This window comes from Odontesthes bonariensis, chromosome 6 (genome assembly GCF_027942865.1).
Source record: "Odontesthes bonariensis isolate fOdoBon6 chromosome 6, fOdoBon6.hap1, whole genome shotgun sequence".
Taxonomy (NCBI): Eukaryota; Metazoa; Chordata; class Actinopteri; order Atheriniformes; family Atherinopsidae; genus Odontesthes; species Odontesthes bonariensis.
This window is the reverse complement of record NC_134511.1, coordinates 33,940,489-33,962,917: the sequence shown is the minus strand read 5'-3', so window position 1 is coordinate 33,962,917 and position 22,429 is coordinate 33,940,489. Positions and strand designations below refer to the sequence as shown.

The 22,429-nt window shown below is 40.0% G+C and overlaps 4 protein-coding genes across 4 annotated transcripts; 2 read left to right on the top strand and 2 right to left on the bottom strand.

Moving 5' to 3' along the window:
- Nucleotides 1-474: 474 nt before the first annotated feature.
- On the bottom strand, nt 475-3,659 carry ankrd39 (ankyrin repeat domain 39). Its single transcript, XM_075469105.1, has 4 exons — nt 3,238-3,659; nt 3,014-3,117; nt 2,712-2,915; nt 475-2,608 (listed from the first exon to the last, which is right to left on the bottom strand). The coding sequence occupies exons 1-4, from the start codon at nt 3,326-3,328 to the stop codon at nt 2,462-2,464; spliced, it is 546 nt and encodes a 181-aa protein (XP_075325220.1). The 5' UTR covers nt 3,329-3,659; the 3' UTR covers nt 475-2,461.
- A 456-nt stretch (nt 3,660-4,115) lies between these two features.
- On the top strand, nt 4,116-8,873 carry kctd9a (potassium channel tetramerization domain containing 9a). The gene is made up of 12 exons (XM_075469104.1): nt 4,116-4,285; nt 4,586-4,707; nt 4,796-4,839; nt 4,930-5,020; nt 5,139-5,197; nt 5,286-5,414; nt 5,511-5,578; nt 5,658-5,753; nt 5,847-5,996; nt 6,322-6,427; nt 6,503-6,636; nt 7,326-8,873. Exons 1-12 carry the CDS (start codon nt 4,238-4,240, stop codon nt 7,440-7,442), a joined length of 1,164 nt encoding a protein of 387 aa, XP_075325219.1. The 5' UTR covers nt 4,116-4,237; the 3' UTR covers nt 7,443-8,873.
- A 302-nt stretch (nt 8,874-9,175) lies between these two features.
- Nucleotides 9,176-10,905, top strand: LOC142382978 (progonadoliberin-1-like). The gene is made up of 4 exons (XM_075469103.1): nt 9,176-9,228; nt 9,364-9,502; nt 9,600-9,698; nt 10,751-10,905. The coding sequence occupies exons 1-4, from the start codon at nt 9,218-9,220 to the stop codon at nt 10,796-10,798; spliced, it is 297 nt and encodes a 98-aa protein (XP_075325218.1). The 5' UTR covers nt 9,176-9,217; the 3' UTR covers nt 10,799-10,905.
- Nucleotides 10,906-17,154: 6,249 nt separating this feature from the next.
- On the bottom strand, nt 17,155-21,510 carry npy8br (neuropeptide Y receptor Y8b). The gene is made up of 3 exons (XM_075469102.1): nt 21,369-21,510; nt 20,907-21,057; nt 17,155-19,380 (listed from the first exon to the last, which is right to left on the bottom strand). Exon 3 carries the CDS (start codon nt 19,247-19,249, stop codon nt 18,158-18,160), a length of 1,092 nt encoding a protein of 363 aa, XP_075325217.1. The 5' UTR covers nt 19,250-19,380; nt 20,907-21,057; nt 21,369-21,510; the 3' UTR covers nt 17,155-18,157.
- Nucleotides 21,511-22,429: the final 919 nt, after the last annotated feature.

Genomic DNA, 22,429 nt, shown 5'->3' with positions numbered 1-22,429 from the left:
TGATAGACGAAATAAAGAAAAGTAAGCCACCTGTAAACGCACTGTAGATGTTTGAGACGCTTAAATTTTATTCCAAGATTATTTTATATAGGTAAAAGATACAGTATTTCTAATTTCATAACATGAGAAAATGTTTGTGGTCTGTAATGTTTGGCTGTTATGTCATCCACTTTGCTGCTTAGTGTAATGACTGTAGGTCTCTTTTGCTTTAATCTGAGGTTTATGTGTGATTATCATATTATTTATTCATGTAATGATCTAAAAAAATATCTTAAAAAAGTGTTAACCATGGTTAATCCACGGCGGCGCTGATGATGAAAGGTGCAGAGAGTGAACCTTAAGTAATCACAGTATGGTTTGCTGTTTGGGGAACACAAACGGCTGCTCTGATTCCTTCTGTGACTCACCAACTAATCTGAAAATATTTTAATGATCTAAGTTCAGGTGGACAAGGAAAGAAACTTATATGTAACATTTTGTAAGGCTCTTTTTTATTCACAAAATTACAGACATTCTCATTGTGTCCAATACCACAGTCCTGGTAAAAGCAGATGTCAAGGTCAAATAAATTCATGAAGGACATTTTACAGACAACTAACATTGATTAAAGTGCTTTACAGTCAAATTAAATTCAGTTGAAACAGCAAAGGAATAAAAAATCTTTTTAAAAAGTTGATCAGCACAAAGTAACTGTAACTTAGTAACTTTAAAATCTCTCTGTTAAGGATGTTTGTTTTAAATGATCTAGTATGATTCAACTGTCAAACATTGTACATATCAACACAGCATCCAGCTGATCATTATGACAATCAGCTGTTCATCATCGTCAACTCAATTATTTCCATGGGACTTTCTGAACAGGTATTCAAATGAACAATATGCAGGTACATTTATATATTATGAATCACTTAATCTGCATTATATTGTGCCACAGGGTATTTTACTTGTGGATAATCTTTCTCATTATAGAATGATGGACTCCAAATAGTTTGTAAATGGCCTTAAAAGTCTTCCCAGATGGATGGGAGCAACAGTTGCTTCTCCAAGAATGTGCTCTTGTCTTTCCTCTGTGACAGTGTATTAACACACACCTGGATGCTCCAGACCAGCAAACAGCTAAAACTTCTGCTTTTATAGAGGTGCTCACATTAACTTTTAATTAATGATCATTCAATCAAGTCAATTTGACACGCAGCACCTGGCTGCTACTTATCCTCTTTAAGTAGGAAGTAGGAAGAGTGTATTTAGTTTTTCTCACACTGCTTCTGCATTTCAGCTTCTTGCTAAATAACTAATGACAAGTTATAACATGCCATGTGTTGTTGTTCATTTGAGGTTGTATTCAAATTATTTTAATACCCTTGAAGGACTACTATAAAGTAGTTATCATGTCCTGATGCATAAAGCCTTGAAATTGAGAGGTATACTTTTTTTTTTTTTAAAGATAATAATTTCAAATGCTAACCTGGACCATACCCACATTCACAGTTTACCCTTCACCCAAACCATGATCCCAAAAATGACATTTTTGGCCAGGCTTCAGTCCCCAGAAGGACTGCTAATCTCAACAAAGTAAGTGTTTATACTGGGAAAAAGTCCACAAGGTGAGAAATACAAGTAGCCAGTACAGGATAAGTAGTCTTTCTCAGGTACTGGAGATTAGATGTCTGATGATGTGAACATTTGCTTGTCATAAACATCACCATTGTCCACCATGTAAACACAGGAAAAGCACTTCAGAAAGTCTGCTACGTTTCCTGTTAGTGCTCCAACATAAACGCCTGAAAGATTTCTTGTGGTTTGCAAATGGAAAGCTTTTAATACACAACAGCGTGGGTGCGTGCATCAGCAGTGGTTTAACACAGCACAGCTCTTTTACAGCTATTGTGTGGTCTAAAAGTTTCAACCACAAGAAGACTTTTTTTTTTTTGTCTGAACCCAACATTGTTGATTCACTCTGCTCCTGTTATCATTTTGGCAATTTGTACATCAGTTTAATACCACATATTCAGACTAAAGTTTGGCACACCTACACAACATTATCTGCAGATTTAGTCGCCAACGAGTGTTAGCTTGATCAATCACATTCGTTTGTTTCTTCATCCCTTCTCAGGAATAAAACATTGGCCTGCAACTGTCCTCTTGGTAATATTAATAACAGATCCACAGTTTTTTTTTTCCTTAAAAGTCGTACGGTCAGTGACAAAAAAAAAATTGCTAGAAATTGCTTTTGACAGATTTAACAGTAACAGATGAAGAAGAGGGGTGTCATTTTGGCAGGTTTTACGGCTGCTACAGCATGAGCAATTAAAAAAAAAAAAGCTATTTAGTACAGATCAAAAACAGGATCTTGTCAATCATTTGAAGCTGTAAAAGCGCTGTCCCGTTCAGTATGTTACAATCAGTGGTTTCTTTGTGGAATCAGAAATCACAGCCTGCCCTTGATTGTGTGCATCCGTCATCATGGAGGTGGTTTTAAGAGCTCCTGCAGGTCTGCCTGCTGTGCCAGCTGGTAGGGGAGCTGGAGCCTCTTGTTCCCCTGACTGCAGAGAGTGGGACAGTGCTCAAGAAGCAGCTGACACATCTCTTCATGACCCCGTTCTGCAGCCTGCTTAGGAGTGAGTAGAAAAAGAAACAAAGGCACTGATTAAACGATCATCAAACTATTGCAGTGCAATGGTTATATTAAGCTACTGCAGGCAGTTTTGTACCTTATGTAAAGCAGATGCACCATCATCGTCACAGAGCGTTGGATCTGCTCTGTGTTGCAGAAGGAGTCTAACGACATCTAGATGATCGCAGTAAGCTGCCCGATGGAGTGGCGTGGCCCCACCTGGGGTCTGAGGTGATGCGCATGCACCTTTCTCGAGGAGTAAGGTGCATACAGCAAGATGACCACTGCGACTTCCATAATGCTGAGACAAAACACAAAAATAAGGAATGGTAAGTTTGGAAAAATAAGCACAGTCTGTATTGTAATAGTTGCAGCCAAACATCTTCCAAGCAAACTTACCAGAGCTGTGTATCCAGCAGAATCTCTCAGGTTTGGGTCTGTCCCTTTCTGGACAAGAGACTTTACTCTGTCCAAGTCCCCATCCATTGCAGCAGACCAGATACCTGCACCGGAGGACGACACACAATGCGACACTATAATACATTGACAATTACTAGTATGTTACATAAGTCTATTGGTACCATACACTGACACCGACACATGCCTGACACATAAATGCAAACCTCGCTCAAACTCCATTTCATTTAGAGTCTGGTGTACACTGGGAGAGGAGACTGGATGGGAGCAACACGAGCAATGGGGTGTTTCAGACATGGCATTAAATGGCAGCAACAAAAAAAAGTTCCACGTGACTTCAAAACTGAGCTTGAACACTAATTTTTAAATAAAAAAAAAACACAAGCAACGGACAACTTTGTTTCATTATGGCAAGCTTCGTACTAAACAAGCTCAAATTTGAAAGCGAAACGGCAAATTTATCTTTAACTCAATAACAAGCAGATGTTTCATATTTAAACTAAGGTTCACGCGGTAACGGCGCTACATGCAGCTGTTTTTATTTGACAAAAGTCACTTCTAAAGCAGCTAACGTTAGCAGCAGAGTGGTATAAAATATAAGGCTCTGGTTAGCAGCAATGTCCAAACAGCTCGACGCACGAAACGTGTTTACGTAGATGTCTTTAACCAATTGGAGAGTTGAATGCAGAAAGCGATCTTCAAGTGCTGTTCAAAATGGTCACTTTAATAGGCTATTCTGCTTAAATTAAAGGCATGTGAGGGCACAACGATTCAAGCCGTTTATATAATATCAATAAGCAGCTACATTATTTTCTGATCTACTAAATGCTAATATTTATGTTATCATCCTTTTCCCTCTTACATTCTAAACTGGCTTTTTTTTTTTTTTTACCATATTTGTTGATAATCCACTCCTATTATATAAGAAAATCTAGCTGAACCAAAACGTCATAACTTCAAGCACAGTTTAGACTTGGCTGTAAATTCATCGTTAGGCTCTCAGTTCCATTTACTAAAAAAAAAAAAAACAACAACTCATAATACTACTTTTTCCGGATGTTTCTGAAGGCATCATTTGTCTCGTGTTGTTGTCTGGTGCAGTTAGTTGGCCAGCTTCATTTGTTTCGTGGAGCTGTTAGCTAGCTGGCTAGTATAACGTTAGTACTGTGTTTATATGAAATTACCTAGAACCAAAGCGAGTAAAGAATGAGAAGAGTTACCTTATTTGTTAACGGAACATCTAAAAATGGCAAGGTGGGTAAAAAGTCAGACTGTTCAGTGTGGGAGCATGGGCCGCAGAATGACTGGCTTTTTCCACTGAACAAATTGTGCAGTAGGTCTATGATGATGGATAATAAACACTGCTTCGTAATATCTGTTGAAATGTGAAGTAGAGGTTAACATGGGCCTTTATGGTATTGTTTTTTCACACTAAACAGCTCAACTTTGCCTTTCTCAGCTGACTGCTGATCATTTCACATTACATTGGAGTGACTCATTCTGGTTTACACTTTAACCCATTGATTTTTTTTTTTTTTTCTCTTTTGTTTTTAGGTTGTAGCAGTTTATGGGACCTTGTCTGACTTACTGTCCGTAGCAAGCAATAAGTTGGGAATCAAAGCGTCCTGTTTATACAATGGAAAGGGTGGTCTCATAGATGACATTACCCTAATCCGGTAAGCTCACTTTAGGCAAGAACAACCTATGTTGTTTCAGCATTATGAATGTATCTCCTCATTTTGTGACCATTTGTGATTGTAACAGCGATGACGATGTGCTGTATGTGTCAGAAGGAGATCCATTTATTGGTGAGTGTTTTCTGCTACTGCTGCAGAAGTTTTATTTCCTGTCAAAGTGTCCACATGGTTTCAGCCACTCTTATTTCTTTTCAATCACAGACCCACAGAATGAAGCCAAGGTTACATCTGATGGAGCACACACTGACTGGCTAACCCTGAATATCGGTGGGCGTCTCTTCACCACCACCAGGTATTTGTGGTGTAATTAATGTTTTCCACTAGACTCCAGTAAGCACATTACACAAAACTTCTATATTACAGTCCATACTTGTTTATTTATCCGTTGAATGTGTCTGTTGTCTGATCAGGAGCACTTTGGTCAGCAAGGAGCCGGAGAGTATGCTTGCTCACATGTTCCGTGAGAAAGGTGCCAGGAACTAGCTGATCAGTAAGTGTTCAACTTGTGTTTAATGACAGACATGTTGTTGAAGGGGTTTTGTCTGTGTTCACTCCAGATGTGTGGGGAAACAAGCAGGACGAGCATGGGGCTTACCTAATCGACCGCAGCCCTGAATACTTTGAGCCTATTCTCAACTACCTGAGACACGGTCAGCTTATTTTCAACGAAGGCATAAATATAAGAGGTGAGCTTTTCAAATAAGTCCTAAATGATGAAGTGTTTTTTAAACTTAGCTTTAGACAAGCAGGGGAATTATATAATCATACTAAATGTCTTTCAGGGGTCCTCGAGGAGGCTCGGTTCTTTGGAGTTGAGCTGCTGGCCGAGCAGCTGGAAGTAGCAATCAAGGTGGTATGAAATGTGCTGGTGTATAATGGGGTCTTTCCCTTGAATCTGTTTTGACCTAAAGTTCTTGCTTTTGTAACAGAACTCGCAGCCACCTGAGGACCACTCTCCCATTTCCCGCAAAGAGTTTGTTCGTTTTCTTTTGGCAACGCCCACCAAGTCAGAGCTCCGCTGTCAGGTAGAGCTAGTCTAAAATGTTTCAATTGGACCCCATCACATAACGGTGTCAAGTTGATCAATTATTTGATGCTGTCGTGCCTACTTTTCTCAGGGGCTTAATTTCAGTGGTGCTGATCTGTCCCGGCTTGATCTGCGCTATATCAATTTCAAGATGGCTAATCTGAGCCGCTGCAATCTGTCCCACGCTAATCTGTGCTGCTCCAATCTGGAGCGGGCTGACCTCTCTGGAGCCAACCTGGATGTAGGTGTAAACACTATTTCACAGTGCTAGCAAACACATAGTGAGTGAAGAATCCTCTCAGAAGAACATTATGGTCTCACAGTGGGTCATAATCCTGTCATCATCTTGTTGCTCATCTTTTTCATTGCTGATACTTGATTTGTATTCACTTTTAAGGTACTGCTCCCTTTAGTTGTCTATAAAATCATTTGGCTTTTTGACATGCAGTTACCTCATTCACAAAAATAAGAAAAAGCAGAACATTTATTCCACAGACTTTAAATTAATAGCTCAGTGTAAACAAGAATATTCTCATCGCTTATGATCTTTGTATTGTCGTTTGAAGGGTGCTAACTTACAAGGAGTGAAGATGCTCTGTTCCAACGCTGAGGGGGCTTCTCTCAAAGGATGCAACTTTGAAGATCCATCCGGACTGAAGGCCAATCTGGAAGGTACTCTGTCAAGATTCTTAATCAAAGAACGCATTGTCCCACATTTGCCAACTCACGTCATCTTTTTGTAATCAGGTGCAAACCTCAAAGGAGTCGACATGGAAGGAAGCCAAATGACCGGCATCAATCTGCGTGTGGCCACTCTCAAAAATGCAAAGCTGAAGAACTGTAACCTGCGGGGGGCCACTTTAGCAGGGACGGATCTCGAGGTAAATTAAACCTATCAGACGGGATTATCTTTAAAAGCAGTCGTTGATGTTGACTCAGATGGCAGGCTGGGTTATGAGAACTTGTCAGTTAATGAAAAAAACTAATGAAACAAATCCAAAATGTAATTTTCTGTCCCTCTATAGACTATTTTTTATTATACTTTATATAATGCTAAATCTCATCAAGATCTTATCATATTATCATTTTATGATGACATAATTGTTTCATAACATCTGCTGGGGGTTTATACAAGTTGTTTGATTCTTGTTAAAAGTAACATTATAATGGGTAACGGGTGCATTATCTTAGCAGAAGACGCCACTGCCATCAGGGAATTTGATTTCACTGGTTTTCACTGGTTTTCCTCCCTTAGACTTCTTTTTGTGCAAGATGTGGAACATGCCACAGCTGCATATGTGGAGATGTTATGACCCGGCTGTAGCCATAACAATTTGGCATTTTTCGGCTTACGTCACATCAGCTTCGAGGACTAAATGTTTATATATCCCATCTACTGACAGGCGCCATTGTAATAAGATAATCACTGTTTTTCACTACACTGTTAGTCGTCATATTGTAATGGCTGATGGATGTAAGCCATAGAACAGAAGCTGAAAAGGAAAAGGCGATAAAGTGATGACCAATAAGTCAAGCTTTTAATATTCATTGCTTTTGTCACATTTTGCAGAACTGCGACCTGTCCGGCTGTGATCTACAAGAAGCCAACCTGAGAGGGTCAAATGTGAAAGGAGCCATTTTTGAAGAGATGCTGACCCCTCTGCACATGTCACAGAGTGTCAGATAACTCACCAGCGCACACCTTCGACTCCAGCTGGCATCTTTCTGGCTTTTTTTTCCCTCCAGCCTGTCACTCAATATGGTCCATCTTTCACTCTTTCTTTTCTTCCTGTGTGCAGTGCAGGAATTTGCGTGCACATCCCTTGAATTGCACCAAAATATTTAAATATCTTGCACTAGAGTTTATCGAGGGTTGTCGGTGTTTCTTTTTTAAATGTTCAGCTGCATAATTCACCAAAACAAAGTCATGTTCATCGTGTTTGTTAATGTGTCTGGATGTAGTCCAGTGTTTAAACTCAAGTTATGTTTTGCGTAATTTATATTTACTTGACATGTTAATAGGAGTTCAAATCTGATTACCGGCGAGCGGTAAAGCTGAGCTTCACCGAATGCTGCAGTAGCAGAAATAGAAGGGGTTACTTTATCATTTACTGTTTCCATAAACAATATATGCCTCCTTAAGTATGTAACTTAATTTTGCTGGATTTAATAAGCGATGCAAGCCAAAGCCATAGAGTACAAGAGCACAGTCTGAGAGGCTGGAAGTGCTGTTAGTGCACTGTAAAACTATGCTACAGGCAAGCTCTAACACAGCTTGAGTATGCAATACATTGTGTAGAGCTGCAAGGTTTCTCCTTTCCTCCTTTGAAATGTTGCTTTCTCTTGGTATGTGTTCTGTGAATCTACCTCTATTTATTAACCCAGTGTGTAAGTGATCCACAGGTGCATGCATTTGAATGTGCCATGGCTTATTGAAAAATGTATGTTTAACATTCATTGTTCCTCATATTCCAGTTAGGAGAAGATAAACCAGCTCAACGCGCTTTAACAGAAAAGTCATTTCCATGTGCGCGTGCTGTTAAAGCTTACTCACTCGAGTATATCACATAATCATGCTTTGAAGTTATTTGCACATGTGTATGTTAACGTGTTGTGCGGTATACCCTTTCACCAAAAATGTTTGATGCTTTTCGTATGTACTCTTGTATAAATCACATCCTGTGCTTCTGAAACCACGCCCCCCTAAAAAAAAAAAGAGTAGTTGGGTGTTGTCTGTTGTTTTGTAAAGAATCTCACCTCAGTTTTTATGAGACGTGTCCGTTTGCATGTGTGCGGAGATATGTTCCTTATCGACTGGTGAAGTCTGGCGGCAGCTCAAAGCTGCTCCGATGCAATACTATTCACTCAGTTCAATAGTAGGTACCCAGCCTGCGAGAATGAATGATGAAGGCAATCAAATTGTGTATTTCAACTTGAGTGTGAAAATCAATGAAAGAGCTATGGTTATTTATTTTAATACATCTCACTGAATGCAGTATGAGGCAGATACTGATTCCTGTTTAAAAAGCAAGGAGTGGTGTACTTGTCTCTGATTAATGCACTCAAACATGGAAATATGTTTCCGTAAATGACTGTTAAAAATAAACTGCTATGAAGAAAAAAAGTCTTCCATCTTTTGTGTTTCACTTATGAATGAATGTACGTCCAAAATGTGTAATTAAAGAAGAAAACCCACTTGAGAGTGGCTGAAGATATCTTAATGTTTGTGGAACAGCGTGTAACTTGTTTAATCTTTCATGGAACAGCAAAAATCCCATCCCGAGTGTAATCTTTTAAACACCTCTGCGGGTTGCCGGTGATGCTCAGCGTTGCTTAATGCCACTTTGTGACCCCCTGTGGTGAAGTGGTGGAGGAAACAAAGCAGCACAGGCTTATATAAACCATAGTGTGCAGAGGGATTCACAAAGCACGACGGCGCAGGTTGGAGACGTTCCCTGGCTTATGAACAAAAGGTGAAAAGAAAATCACCTTATACAGTCTAGTGCTGAGAAGTATGACAACATGTGGGCTTGTAGAAGAAGAAGAAGAAGAAAAAAAAAATCACTAACATGATTATATGTGTGGTCCAAACCTTTTTACCCCCTCAGAATGGCTGTAAGAACGTGGGCACTGTGGCCGCTGCTGGTGGGGAGCGTGCTGCTGCAGGTCACCTGTCAGCACTGGTCGTTTGGCCTGAGTCCAGGAGGGAAGAGAGATTTGGACACCTTTTCAGACACGTTGGACAATGTGAGCATTTGTTTGGCGGCACCTCTCGCTTCTTCAAAACATTTACTGCTCCTCCTCAGTGTTCTTTCTGATGTGTGTCTGTCTCTTTCTGTTGCAGGTAGTTGAGGGTTTTCCACACATGGATGCACCTTGCCGTGTTGTGGGTTGTGCGGACGAGTCTCCTTTTGCCAAAATCTACAGAATGAAAGGATTTCTTGTATGTGAAACTCATTTATAATTTGGTTTAACTGAGACATCTACCATTACTGTTCCTTGGGAGGAATTAGTAGAGGAAGCATTTGAAAGGAAAAAGCTTAGATATGTGGAGTTGGGGGCAGAAGCAGAGCAGCGAGGATGGAAGGTTAGAATCTGTCCAGTGGAAGTAGGATGTAGAGGATTTGTTGCAAAGTCTGTTGTCTCATTGTTGAGGGAGCTGGGTGTAAGTGGACAGAGTGTGAGAAAAATAGTGAAGGAGGTTTCAGATAAAGCAGTAAAATTCAGCCAGTGGATTTGGATTAGAAGATGCAATAGCAACTGGGGGCCCAGCAGGGGGGGCACTTAGGGTAAACAGACTTTTGAAAAAGCAAAGAAGAAGTTCAAGCTATTTAAGTGGAGGGTTTGGCACATGTGATCTTTTTGAAACCAGGTGGCCATTTTGGGTGAGTTGGCTTGGAGTGAGTTGTATGGATTTGTTTTTGCTGGCATTGTTAGTGATTATAGGATTGTTTAGGTGAGTTTGTCTGCTGAATCTGCTAGTGTGTCTTGTCCTGCCTCCACCTCTGGCACCCTCTATATTTTCATTACCCCTACCCGAACCAGGGTTTGAATCCCATTCCTGCTTTTCTTACCTCTTTTATTTCTTCCCCTACCCGAACCAGGGTTTGCATCCCCACCCCGCTGTAACTGGTGTGCAGTTGGTGAGAAGCTGAGGTAGATTATGGTTGTTGTGGTGTGAGGGGCAGTGTTGGCTGGCATTAAGGGGGTGACTCTGGGACGCCAGTGGTCATTGTCTAGCCTCCTGGAGGTGTCGTGGGCCCAACTAGACGAAACACTGATGAAAGGAGGTTCCCACCTGATGACCCCAATGATATGTTGGTCAGCACTGCTCACTGATCTATATAATACGGAGTGTAGGGAATTATTCACTGAGTCTGGTCCTTTATTTTATTTTTTATTTTCTTTAGCACAAGTTTCTTGTGTTTATATTGGACTGTCAAAGATTGGCATAAGTGAAATTTTTCATGAATTAATTTCTTTTTGTTTCTTCAGGGCGGTGTAACCGACAGGGAAAATGGACGCCGCGTCTACAAAAAATGATGTTTAACCCTATGTTGAATTATTAAATCAGCATATCACAACTGATGGGATTACTGCATGTTATGACTTACTGTTTAATCAAATCATAATAATAAAAGAATAAAAGCTACGGAAACATTTGCTTTTAGTTTTCTGCTGATTTTCTTTGGGACATTTCATGCAGCAACACCTAACTTTTGTTTCTCAAAACAAGAGTTCCCAATTGCTCGGACTGCTTGTTTTCATTAAAGTTTGATTAAGAATTACAGAAGAAGTACAGTTGCAGTCTAATGAATTTCAGGTGATGATAGTTGCAGATATAGCAACATGGGTTGAGTGTGGAATAATAAGATTCACTTTTCAGCCGTTTTACTTTGTGGTCCCTTTATACATTATGGCTTTTTCAGTAGGACGACCAGACAAATAGAAGCGATACCAAGGCAGGGAAGCTCCTCACAAACCCTGGGACTGTACACTAAGAGGAAGGAGATCAGGGGCAAGTGAGTGTCAGAGCCACTCTCAAAGGATGAAACGATAAAGATCCAGAGGAATATCATGACAAAGTAAAAAAACACCTCAGGCAGCAGAAACCCAATAGGTCCCAGCATGTACACCCAACAGACTGAAGAAGTGGCTGCAATCAAGAAGTGCTATCAGGCTACAAAAGGCTGGTCCGAAACACAGCATGGAGACGCAAATCATTGTAGCAAAAGAACAGATTGTGAGAAAAAACCCCATGAGAGCTAAAGAGGCTGAGGTCTGCGACATCAGACAGGAAGCAAGATGCAGGCGCAAGGTGCAAAGTTGACCGAGAGACAGTCAAACAGAAAAAACAGGATTTATGATCAGGTAGGTGTGGCATACATGGAACGCCACCACCAAGTGACAGGAACGTGTGTGCTGAGCTCGGGTTGGAAAGCCCAAAGTTAGTAGTGTCTCAGCCCTTAATCACAGCATGTTTGAAGGAGTACAAATTAATTCATACGAATTTGTAAAACAATTAAATTTCAAGGCTAAATAAATGGAACAGACACACCTGATATTATCAATCGCTGCCATTGGTTAATGGGATCCAATTTGTTGATTATCTGAGTATCGGGTGATGTCAATGTTAGGCTGATATATAAATATGCAATATCTGTGTAACATTGGCTAATTTGGGAAACCTTCTGACAAACCACCTACTTTTCTATTTATTTATTCAAAAATTTTTGGGGGGATGAATTATTATCGTACTTAGGCATTTGAATTAACGTTCGGGTTGGGGTCAAATCGAGGTATGATTTTTCTTAGGGGGGTGGGGCCCCCATGAAGACAGAAAACTAGGATGATTGTGCTATTCTATTCTCTCTTTTTGTATGTGTGTGTGTGTGTGTAGTTAATCAACCTTTTTACTAGGCAAAATATAGGGGGGTTTGGGTTTGGACTGCTGGGATAGGTTCCAGCACCCCGTGACCCGACCAACGGATTCAGCGGGTATAGAAAATGAATGGATGGATGGATAGTTTGGGTTTGGCTGTCCACATCACGTATAGTAAAAAATCAGAGCGTGAGATGGTATGTTCATCCACCAGAGGGCACAAGATATCGACATAAAACTTCATCCTTGAAGGTTCTAGTCTGTCACTGTGTTATTGTCGTGCCTGTCTGCTTTAAGAAACAGTCTGACAGAAACAGTTGAATCTGTATGATATCTGCCTGACATCTTGTGAAGTTTTGAATCTAATATTGTCCACAAGACTGCGAGATTCTGTCAGTGGCATTATTAATTAAACTTTTAGTACTTTACTGCGTTTGTTCATCATAAGGAAATGTACTCAAAGCCAATTCATTAGATCATTGTTTGCTTGGCTTGTATCTTGTGCAATCCAGAATCTCAGCTGGATTATAAAACTGTTTAATTATTATTGGATAAGAAAAATTGCAATTATTTGAACAGGTGACAGGCATGTTTGCCAGTAGTATATGGAATTAAACAAACTGTATAAGAAATCGAAGTTTATCCATCATGGTGATTTGACAGGAATACAACAGGTTGTATTATCCTGTTGACGAGCATATGGGTTGAGCACACTCTTATCATCTATGGAAAGTGTGCTTTTTTCAAAGTGTTCAATCAGTCTGTCACTCAGGTGTTACTCAGCAAACACACATGACAGAAAATCATTTGATCTGGTTTCATGTTACTGATGAGATGATGACACTTTCACCTGAACATACAGCCAACACCACATGGGTCAAGTATTGTCGCTTATTGAAAGCGGTTTGATAAGGCGTGAATAAATGAGAAGCAACAGCACAGCAGGATATAACACCATCATGAACGATACCTTCTTTACTTCAAATCAAAGATTTCCCAAACATTCCTTGTAGTTTATTTCAGATGTTAGATATCAATATTTGATGATTTCCAAAAGAACCAATTATAAATACCTACTGAAGACACACACCCCGCTGATCATGGGCTCCATAGCTGCAATAACTTCTAATTAGTTAGCAGTCTTTAGTCTTTATTTAATCAAATACAACTTTAATTTCAGTACCATGGTTTGCTGTGTGTTACCAACATTTGTCAACAATCTGTTTGTTACTAATGCAAAAGAAGATACAATGTACTACACTATATGTCACCATACTTTCAGATTAAAAAAATAAATAAATTGGGACATCTAAGAGAGTTTTTGCCATGAATTCGCTTTGGAGGCTGCTTTGATAGAAATAAATGGATAGACGCTGGAACTATAACATGAAATAAACTCTTCTTGCAGGTCTGATGAGTGGGGAAGCACCTGATACAAGGTGGAACCATTAGGGCAATTCAATCGAAAGATAAGAGAGCAAGAAAATATTGACTGAGCTGATATGTGTGTTTGACCCATAAATGAGCTATCTGCCTGTTTAAGTACCTTCTACAGATGCTAGTACTGTATGTATTATACAAAGATAAGGGGTTTTAGAGTCAGCAGACTGACTCCATGACCTTTTCATTTGCTTTTCTAAAAGGACAAGTTTGTTCTCACAGGGATCAAAGGTGCACACGTCCGCTGTCGGACATCATTGCAAGTACAATTTTTTTTTAGCTGATTTTTATATTTGAGCTCAGCATGTACTGTTCGGATTCAAGACCATAAACCCCATCTCTAATGATAAAGGGGAAAGGCTAAACAGGATGAATGATGCCCTGTTCTTTCAGTAGAAATGTGGGCAGAAATGACAGAGGAGAATTTAAATTCTCATAACAACAGCTTGCATGAATCTCTGGCTGACTAGTACATGTTGTTCCTGTGATCTGGAGTGATATCTTCTATGAGAGTATCTCTAAATTAAAATGCAGGGAGCCAAGATGCTAATCTATCTGGATCTGCACCACTGAAGAAGAGAGTCTGGCCTGGTGGACTCATTAAGTGTTTGTCTCCCGCTGAGCTTCATTTCATAGCACAGTAATGTGTCCCTACTCTTGGGTAACAACGCAAAATGGTGTAATTTAAGTTCCACTCATTGCCAAGTGCCACTGGAGCACATCAGCGCCTCCGGCATCTTGGGTCCTGTATTCCAATCAAAATGAACAGTGCTACGTTCACTTTGTGGGCCTCTAAAGGAGAGTCAGGTGAGAGGAGTCAAGTATGAATTGGCAGTCTGTAAAGGCCAGCTCAAACCAAAGGAGCGGAAGCACACAGTCAATTATGCTTACATGGACCTATGAGAGATCTCTTAAAGGTGAAAATGCCTTAAGAAAGCAACCTGGCAGAAAAACAGGTTAGTCTTTGTTTAATGTTCACTTGACATCCTCACATATGGTCAGAGCTAAAAGTTAACCAACAGCACAATACGTACCTTCTCTTTCCTTCTCAGTTGCTCTTTCAATGTGGGTTTTCCCACATGAATATTAATAACCATTTCCCATTGAGCTTCTCTACATCTATTGCACCACTAATGTATTCAACAATACAAGCACGTCTAAAAATTTTGTGATCTCAGACATTCCCCTAAATAATGCAAACAGAGGCAGCACACTGGGTTTGACCTGAGCAATATTTTGAAATATTCATTGTAAGATTTTTTTTTGTGAACCTCCTGTCCAAAGTGAGCTTTAAAGTTGTCATGTCAGTCAAGTGTTCAGTAGCTCTCGGATAAATACACCAGCTCAATAATCCCTTAGAGTCACTTCAAAACACTTAATAGATTTTTTTCTAGGAGTGTACAATCCCAATTCCTAATGTAGTTATGATACCGTGTAAAATGCAAATAAAAACAGAATGCAATCATTTACAAATCTCATTATCCAACATCTCAGTTACAATGAAACATTGAAAACATATCAATACTGAAAGTGGAATATTCTATTGTTTCATGAGAAAATATAGACCTCATTTTGAATTTGATGGCAGCAAAATGTGTCAAAAAAGCTTTTGAAGGGGGTAACAAAAGGCTGGAAAAGTAAGCGGTGTACAAAAGAAACAGCTGGAAGAACATGTTGAAACTAATTTAGTTACTTAGTAACAGGTCAGTGACATGACTGGGTATAAAATAAAGAGCACCTAAGAGAAGCAGAGCCTGTCAGAAGTTAAGATGGACTGGGGCTCAGAAGTCTGTGAATATCTAAAGTCTGTGAAGAATATTTTATCATCTACAGTACATAATATCAAAATATTCTACAAATCTGGAGAAAGCTTTGCACAAAAGGAACATGGAAAAAAATTGATATTGGATGACCATGATCTTCAGGCCGTCACTGCATTAAAGGCATATTTTTTTTTAATGGAAATCACTGCATGGAGTCAGGAACACTTTGATGTTCACCGTGTCATCCACAAAAGCAGGTTGAAGCTCTATCGTGTAAAAAGTTATATGTGAAAATGATCCAGTAACTCTAAAACAGTCTGGAACAAAGTAGAAAATTATTTCTGGAAATTATAGATGCAGCTTCATCAGAAATAAAGAGGGGAGGAAACATCTGTCTTGTTAAAAAAAAATCTCTGATGGTATGGAGGTGACAACTTGCACATCTGAAAAGGCAAGAAGAAGCCACAAGTGAACATGATCGAGAAACACTGTCTTCTTCTCAAAGCACATTCAAAATTAACTGAGGCGAAGTGGAAAATTTTTCTGTGTTCAGTCAAATCAAAATTTGAAATTCTTTTAGGAAATCATGAACGCTGCATCCTACAGGCTAAAGGGGAGAGGGGAACGTCCAGCTTGTTATCAATGCTCGGTTAAAAAAAATTGCATGTTTGATGGTAGTGCCAATGAAACTGGCATCTTGCAAATCCGGAAAGGTTCAGTCAATGCTGAAAGGTACGTAAATATTCCAAACATCAGATGCACCCATCCAGGCAACAAATTTTTCAGGAAAGGCTTTGTATAATTCAGCAATACAATGTTAAACCACACACTGCATCGATTACAACTGCAGGGCTTCTTTGTAGAGCGGTCCGGGTAATGGACTCGCCTGTCTGCAGACCAGACCTTTCATTAACTGATTTGGCGCATCATGAAAAGGCAAATACAACAAAGAAGACCCAGGAGTGGTGGGCAGCTAGAATCATCTATCAGACAAGAATGGGACAACATTCCTCTCCCAAAGGTCCAGCAACTGGTCTCCTCAGTTCCCAGACTTTTACAGAGCGTTCTTTAAAGAAAAGAGCATTTTACACAGTGGGAAACATGGCTACGCAAATCATTGCATTCTGGGGTTTTTTTTGTATTTTTTACTTTGTACACAGTGTAAAACTTTGGAACTTGAGCTGTAGTTGTGTATACATTTGTATATTTTAGAAAATACAGGGTGAGCTGTAAGGTTATACTCCCCATCAACTACTTTAGAACTGAAGAAGCCTTTCGGATGAGAGGTGAAACGTCCTCCACGATCCAAAAATCCAGTTGCCCTTATTCAAATTTTCAGAAAATACAGAGTCATGGACATTTTAGGTTTTTTAGATGTATGTGTGCATTTTTTGTGATTCTTTAAGGTTTTGGAAGGTGAATTGTCTGACTCGTGACAATGTAGCCAGTTATGAGATATAAAGGTTTTTGAAATTTTGCTGCTCTTTAGAGTTGAAGCTCAAAATCTTTTGTACGTGCTAAGTGAGTAGTCCCAAATGTGTGTATGTGTGTGTGTTTCTGATCAAAATCATCAATCCTTTTTTTAAAAAAAAGAAAAAGGTTGTTTTGTCAAATCTGCACACTGACTTATTGGAAATGTCCTTCATAACTCAACATCAGCTACATGTCTCTGTGATCCAGCATGAGCTATTCAAAAATGTTTTTTAAATTTTTTTTTAAATTAATCAAAAGCTTTTTGAACTGAAGATCGAAAAGTGTGCAATCCAAATACTACAACACAGGCATTATTGTTGAAGAAGAAGTATATATTTAATGTAGTTCAGTTCCACACAGTGACTAACAACAGGTTACCATAAGATGCTTGCCATGCTACAAAGTGCTCTTTATTGCAGACCACACCATAAACTGTAATTCTGTCATGTGATATATACAGCACAAGAGACCCGCTCTGACACAGTCCTTTACTGTCACTTTTATTTTTGTTTTATTGCAGCTGATATATGATTGTTGTATGGCACATTTTACGACGCACCATCCCACACACACACAAATATATACTATTCAGACCTTGGCTGACAGCGTGAGATGTATACAGCTCTTACCAAGGTTCTCTGTAAGAGATCGTTACACCGATAGTGGTGATTTTGGGTAATAAAAAAAGCATTAAGATGATGCAAGTAAATTGACTGAATGAACGCCTGGAGCCACATCCAATGCACTAATACTCTCTCCTTCTGTCACATAATAAACTCTTCTGTTGATAATCATTAACACATCACAGCTCATGATCCCTTAATATTTTCATCAATACCCTCAACATAAAACAGTGACAAATTGAATATAGCGTTTGGCTTTTGTCCCCTTCATTAGTCTCTAGTGGTTACTGCAGGTAATAGTGTGAAAAGCCTGTGATAAGAGCTGGTTTTTATTTCAACATGACTTCTGAACAGATCTTCAAACTTTAGAGAGAAAACATGATACACGTATCTCTTAATTTGCACTGCATGTGCCCACAGCGCACGGCGGCGATGGACTGTACAGACTACAACTGAAAATGTGCACATGTAAAGTGTCCTCAGTTCACCTACAATACTTGTATTTGCCCAACATTTGCACTATCATTTTCTTATCTACTTCCTCTTACATGTGGACTTATAATGAATCAAGAACACTGTGTGAAAGCTAGCTAAGTGTCCCCAGTTTGCTTTGCTGCACTGCTGTTCTGAGGTTTAATAATGGAAAAAAAGCACAAATGATGACACAATAATGGCCGACGGGCACCAACTAGTTTCTTTGTCTCCTACTTAAGTCATGAATTTATGTATTGATGCTTATTGAGCCATTACTTAAGACTGACCCCTTGGTGATCTCTGTGCTGACAGTGGAGAGCGGGACACTCTCGTACCTCTCTGCCACCCCCCAGCAGCGACAGCGCAACAGCGTGGACTTGAGCTGTTTTTGGAAATTACTGTTGAGGAAACCATAGATGATGGGGTTAACACAAGTGGAAACCATGGCCGTGAGGTGGCAGAATGAAAAGATGATGTCATGGCCACATGATGAGATAGCATTGTGATCCCAGTCAAACACAGTGTTGAAGACGTTCAGAGGGAGCCAGGAGAGGGCAACTGCCACCACTATGGAGACTAGCATGACATTGATCCTTGTAGAGCCCTTGTTCTTCTTTTGAGTGGTGTTTCTGCCGCGCTCCACTATATCCTTTCGCCTCTTGAGACGCAAGTAGATGTGCAGGTAGCAGACCGTGATGAGAGCGAGAGGAAGGAAGTACTGAAAGACAAGCAGGGAGGTGGTGTAAGCCCGCCGCAGCTGAACAGATGGCCAGATCTCCATACAAACAAGGTGGTCGTTGACTGGGATGCTCAGGTTCTGGAAAGGCAAGGTAAGCACGTTGTACGAGAGGAAAGGCACGGAGATTAGGCAGGCCACGATCCAGGTGACAGCCACTGCCACGTAGGAGTGTCTTACCAGAGGTTTCCATCCAGTTGGATGGACAATGAGCTGGTAGCGCTCGATGGCGATGAGGACGAGAGAGAACAGGGAAACACTGACTGATATACACTGGATGAAGGGTGTGAGCTTACACAAGGTGTCTCCGAGGATCCAGCGGTCCATCAGTGTGTAGATAATAGTCACTGGCAGGCATATAATGCACATTAGAATGTCAGAACAAGACAGGTTGGTGATGAAGATGTTAGTAACGTTGTGCATTTCCTTGTGCCGTGTGATCACAAACACCAGGCAAGAGTTCCCGATGAGGCCCACTGCCATAACTGCGCTGTAAGCAATTATAAGGAAAGTGGTGCCACTGACTGAGAGCGAGCAGTCCTCAGTGAAATCCCACCGAGGACTGCTCGCTTGGTTGTGATTGGTGCTCTGCTGCAGTTCCATGATAACTTTTGTGGGCTTGAGAATGAATTTACTTTGTCAAACCTGCAGTAAATATAAGGACATTTGCATCTTTCAGAGTTTTGCCTGATCCTTAATCTCTGGCACTCCTCACAGTCGTCTTCATTTGTAGTCTGAAAAAAATTTAAAAAGTGAGCAAAGTCAAACAAATGTTCAGTCCTGTAAAGGTCATTTTACAATTTAAAATTTTGGCATAATAAGAGATTGTTTTTTCAAATCAAAACTGTAAGAGAGACTCTAACTTGCTGTGAGTTGATTTCATCATTGGAATTTGACCTTTTCCAAAAACGAGCTAAATTAATTCTGGTTAGGGAGGACAAGGATTTTAAAGTTGCAACACTTTTTGGATGTAGATCCAATGAATGTCTTTTTCGTGCAGCGATTTGTTTGGAATTTGACGTAACAAAAGCAGAAATATAAGAGGAGGGTGATTAATGTGAGTTTGCAGATATGAAGCTGTGAGCAGAACACAGATTGTCCTTCTCCTCTAGTGCAGGCTAAAAGAATAATGCACTGATGGAAAATCATCAAGAAAACAGCACATTCCGATTTTGCGCTCTTGCTGTAGCAGCTGATTTGAATTTCCATCACAATAACAGTAATGATGACTGCTCTCTATGAGACAATAATTCGCTCTCACTGCTTTCTTCCATTTTGATGGTGAGAATTTATTCTGTATCTGTCCTTAAACGGCACCTTTCATTGTCACTAAACAGACACAGCAGCTTCCCAGCCTCAACAGCGCATGAGGTCCCTACAAGCTCCAACCGAAAACATAACAGAAATACAATTTCATTACCCCAAAGCCAAGCTAAGTAGTGTGTCCATTTTTGTGTGCATTTTTCTAAATGTGCTCACATTGTGATCACTGGAAAACAGCACTGTTTAACTGATCTGTTTTGCCCACGGCTCCCTAGAAATTAGTTTTGCAACACAGCTATGCAAGCAGAATTACATATGCAGGATTTCAGTGATTTATCATTTTTAATGGAGGACTCCTTAACTATGATAAATGTTGACAGGTGGGACATTAATTGCTTGTGGCTGTCTCTGTTATGAGCTGTAATGTCCTATAAGGATGCGCTGTTTCAGCCACGGTAATTAGCCAGAGTATTCCTAACAAAAGGCATTCTTGTACAAAGAACTTCAAGCACCACTTTAATTTCTTTGTGAAACACAATCACTCTCCTGGAGCTTAACCCAACTGTATTTCCTAGTATGTGGCTAGCACATATCTGCCGCCTTGATGCTGATTATTTATGGCAGAATTTGGACACTTAAAATGATGCATTGATGTGTACTGTGTTTTGTTGTGTCAACAGAAGAAGCAATTTAGCAAGGAAATAAACTAAAGCACTCACTTTAAGCCCACATGAGATTTGATCCTTAATGTGAAAAATCATAGCATTCTAATTGTTTGTAATCTATAAGATCCTGCAGAAGAAAATAACAACTGACGAATAACTGCTTGGTTCGTTCAGCTATTTTAAGATTTGTTGTAACTTATATATAAATGTATTTATATATTTTTACTTTAACTTAATATTTGCCTTTCTGAGTTGCGTCTTTAAGCCACTTGAGAGATTAAACGACCACACAGAATTCTGATTAGACGTTGTGCAAATTGTGTGCATCCTACCTGGGGTCTCTGCAGCGGTCCTGAATCCAAACGTTTGCTCGCACCTCCTGAGGTGAACCTTTTTTAATGTCCAGGCGGGTAGAGCGGAGACTTCTGTGTCCGTGTGAGCTCACTGCTCTCCTGGCCGGGGGAGACCCAACATGATTTCCACCTAAAAAGCCAGAGGAATGGCCACTAAAAAAAACCGCTACTTACACTTTTAGCATTTGGTGTGGAGAATAGTGCAGGCAGAGGCAAATAAAAAGGAAACAATGAGTCCTATTCGAATACTTTAGACGTTTGCGCAGGCTGTGTGATGCTGTTATTAAACTCTATGAAGAAATATCAATTATTTGAATCGTTAGAGCTTTGCTGTGGCTAATTAGGAAAAGTAAATAGCCACAGGACCCCACAGGAAAATGTAACTACTTAAAGATAACCCACATCCCCATATGCAAGAACTAAATACCATATCATAATTACCCTTCAAATTAGCCGTCGTTTCTTCCAGAAATATCCTTTTTTCTGTGACTTGTGGCACTGTTGGACATCAGGTGCTCGAGGAAAAGGTAGGAGGTATCCTGCCTGTATAAGAGCTGCGATATCTCTTAAAGCCACTCATGCTTCAGACTCCGGGAGGGATGTGATTGGGAACATCTTACGTAATAACTTCTCCGTGCACATGCGGGCGCAGGCGCGCGCCAATACAGGGGCGCAGACGGGGAAATTGAGTTATTTGAAATGTGTAGGCTGAGCATGGTGTGGTTCACCCACCTGAAACTCAGATATGTATTAGCAAAGACATTAGATGAATCATCTGAGGAGCATGCTGAGACTTCACGTACTGAGGTCAACTTTAGATCCCACAGGGAGAGCGGCTATAATATTTAAGTAATGTAATATTCATATTGGAAATTATTGTACTGCAGTGATTAAAAATCCTGTAGGATATTTTGTATGTATTCATTATAACATGCCTGCGAAACACACTAGCAATTCAGCTTTCCACATGGTGGATTTTTCAGAGTAATACCACATGCAAATTCTGGATTTAATAGTTTGCTGTGATTAGAGATGATGCTGGTAAGAGACACTGACACATACATTTTTCATACAACAACGTGATGCAAAAAACCTTGAAAGACATGGATCTTTATCAAAGGAGATAGTCTTGTGATGCCACAAACAAACATCCTGATTCTTTTAAAAAGATCATTAATCTTGACAAACCATCCGGACCCACTTTTATCTGCATCTTCAGTCGGCTCCTTTACATAATTCTTCTACATTCAAACCTGATGAAACATCATCACGATTTCAGTCCCTGGTTGAATCCCACTGCTGCTAACACCTATGACTATTTTCAACCCATTTTTTGCACCTCCTTTGCTTGTGCAACAGATTGTTAACTGCTTCTTCACACTGTCCCCACACACTCCTGCTTCAAGCTGAGGCTGTTTGAGAGAACAGTAATAGCTGTTTGTCCGAGAGGCAAAATGGCGAAATGACTTGCCACCACCAACAACAGTTCTGTGGGTGTTTAT

Coding starts and splice junctions, on each gene's coding strand:
- LOC142382978 (XM_075469103.1), top strand. Junction 9,503..9,599: donor TTTCAGACACGTTGGACAAT/GTGAGCATTTGT, acceptor TTTCTGTTGCAG/GTAGTTGAGGGTTTTCCACA. Junction 9,699..10,750: donor ACAGAATGAAAGGATTTCTT/GTATGTGAAACT, acceptor TTGTTTCTTCAG/GGCGGTGTAACCGACAGGGA.
- kctd9a (XM_075469104.1), top strand. CDS start 4,238: ATGAGAAGAGTTACCTTATTTGTTAACGGAACATCTAAAAATGGCAAG. Junction 5,579..5,657: donor AGCTGGAAGTAGCAATCAAG/GTGGTATGAAAT, acceptor CTTTTGTAACAG/AACTCGCAGCCACCTGAGGA. Junction 5,997..6,321: donor TCTCTGGAGCCAACCTGGAT/GTAGGTGTAAAC, acceptor TGTCGTTTGAAG/GGTGCTAACTTACAAGGAGT.
- ankrd39 (XM_075469105.1), bottom strand. CDS start 3,328: ATGTCTGAAACACCCCATTGCTCGTGTTGCTCCCATCCAGTCTCCTCT. Junction 3,118..3,237: donor TGAAATGGAGTTTGAGCGAG/GTTTGCATTTAT, acceptor CCTCCGGTGCAG/GTATCTGGTCTGCTGCAATG. Junction 2,609..2,711: donor GTGCATCTGCTTTACATAAG/GTACAAAACTGC, acceptor ACTCCTAAGCAG/GCTGCAGAACGGGGTCATGA.
- npy8br (XM_075469102.1), bottom strand. CDS start 19,249: ATGGAACTGCAGCAGAGCACCAATCACAACCAAGCGAGCAGTCCTCGG.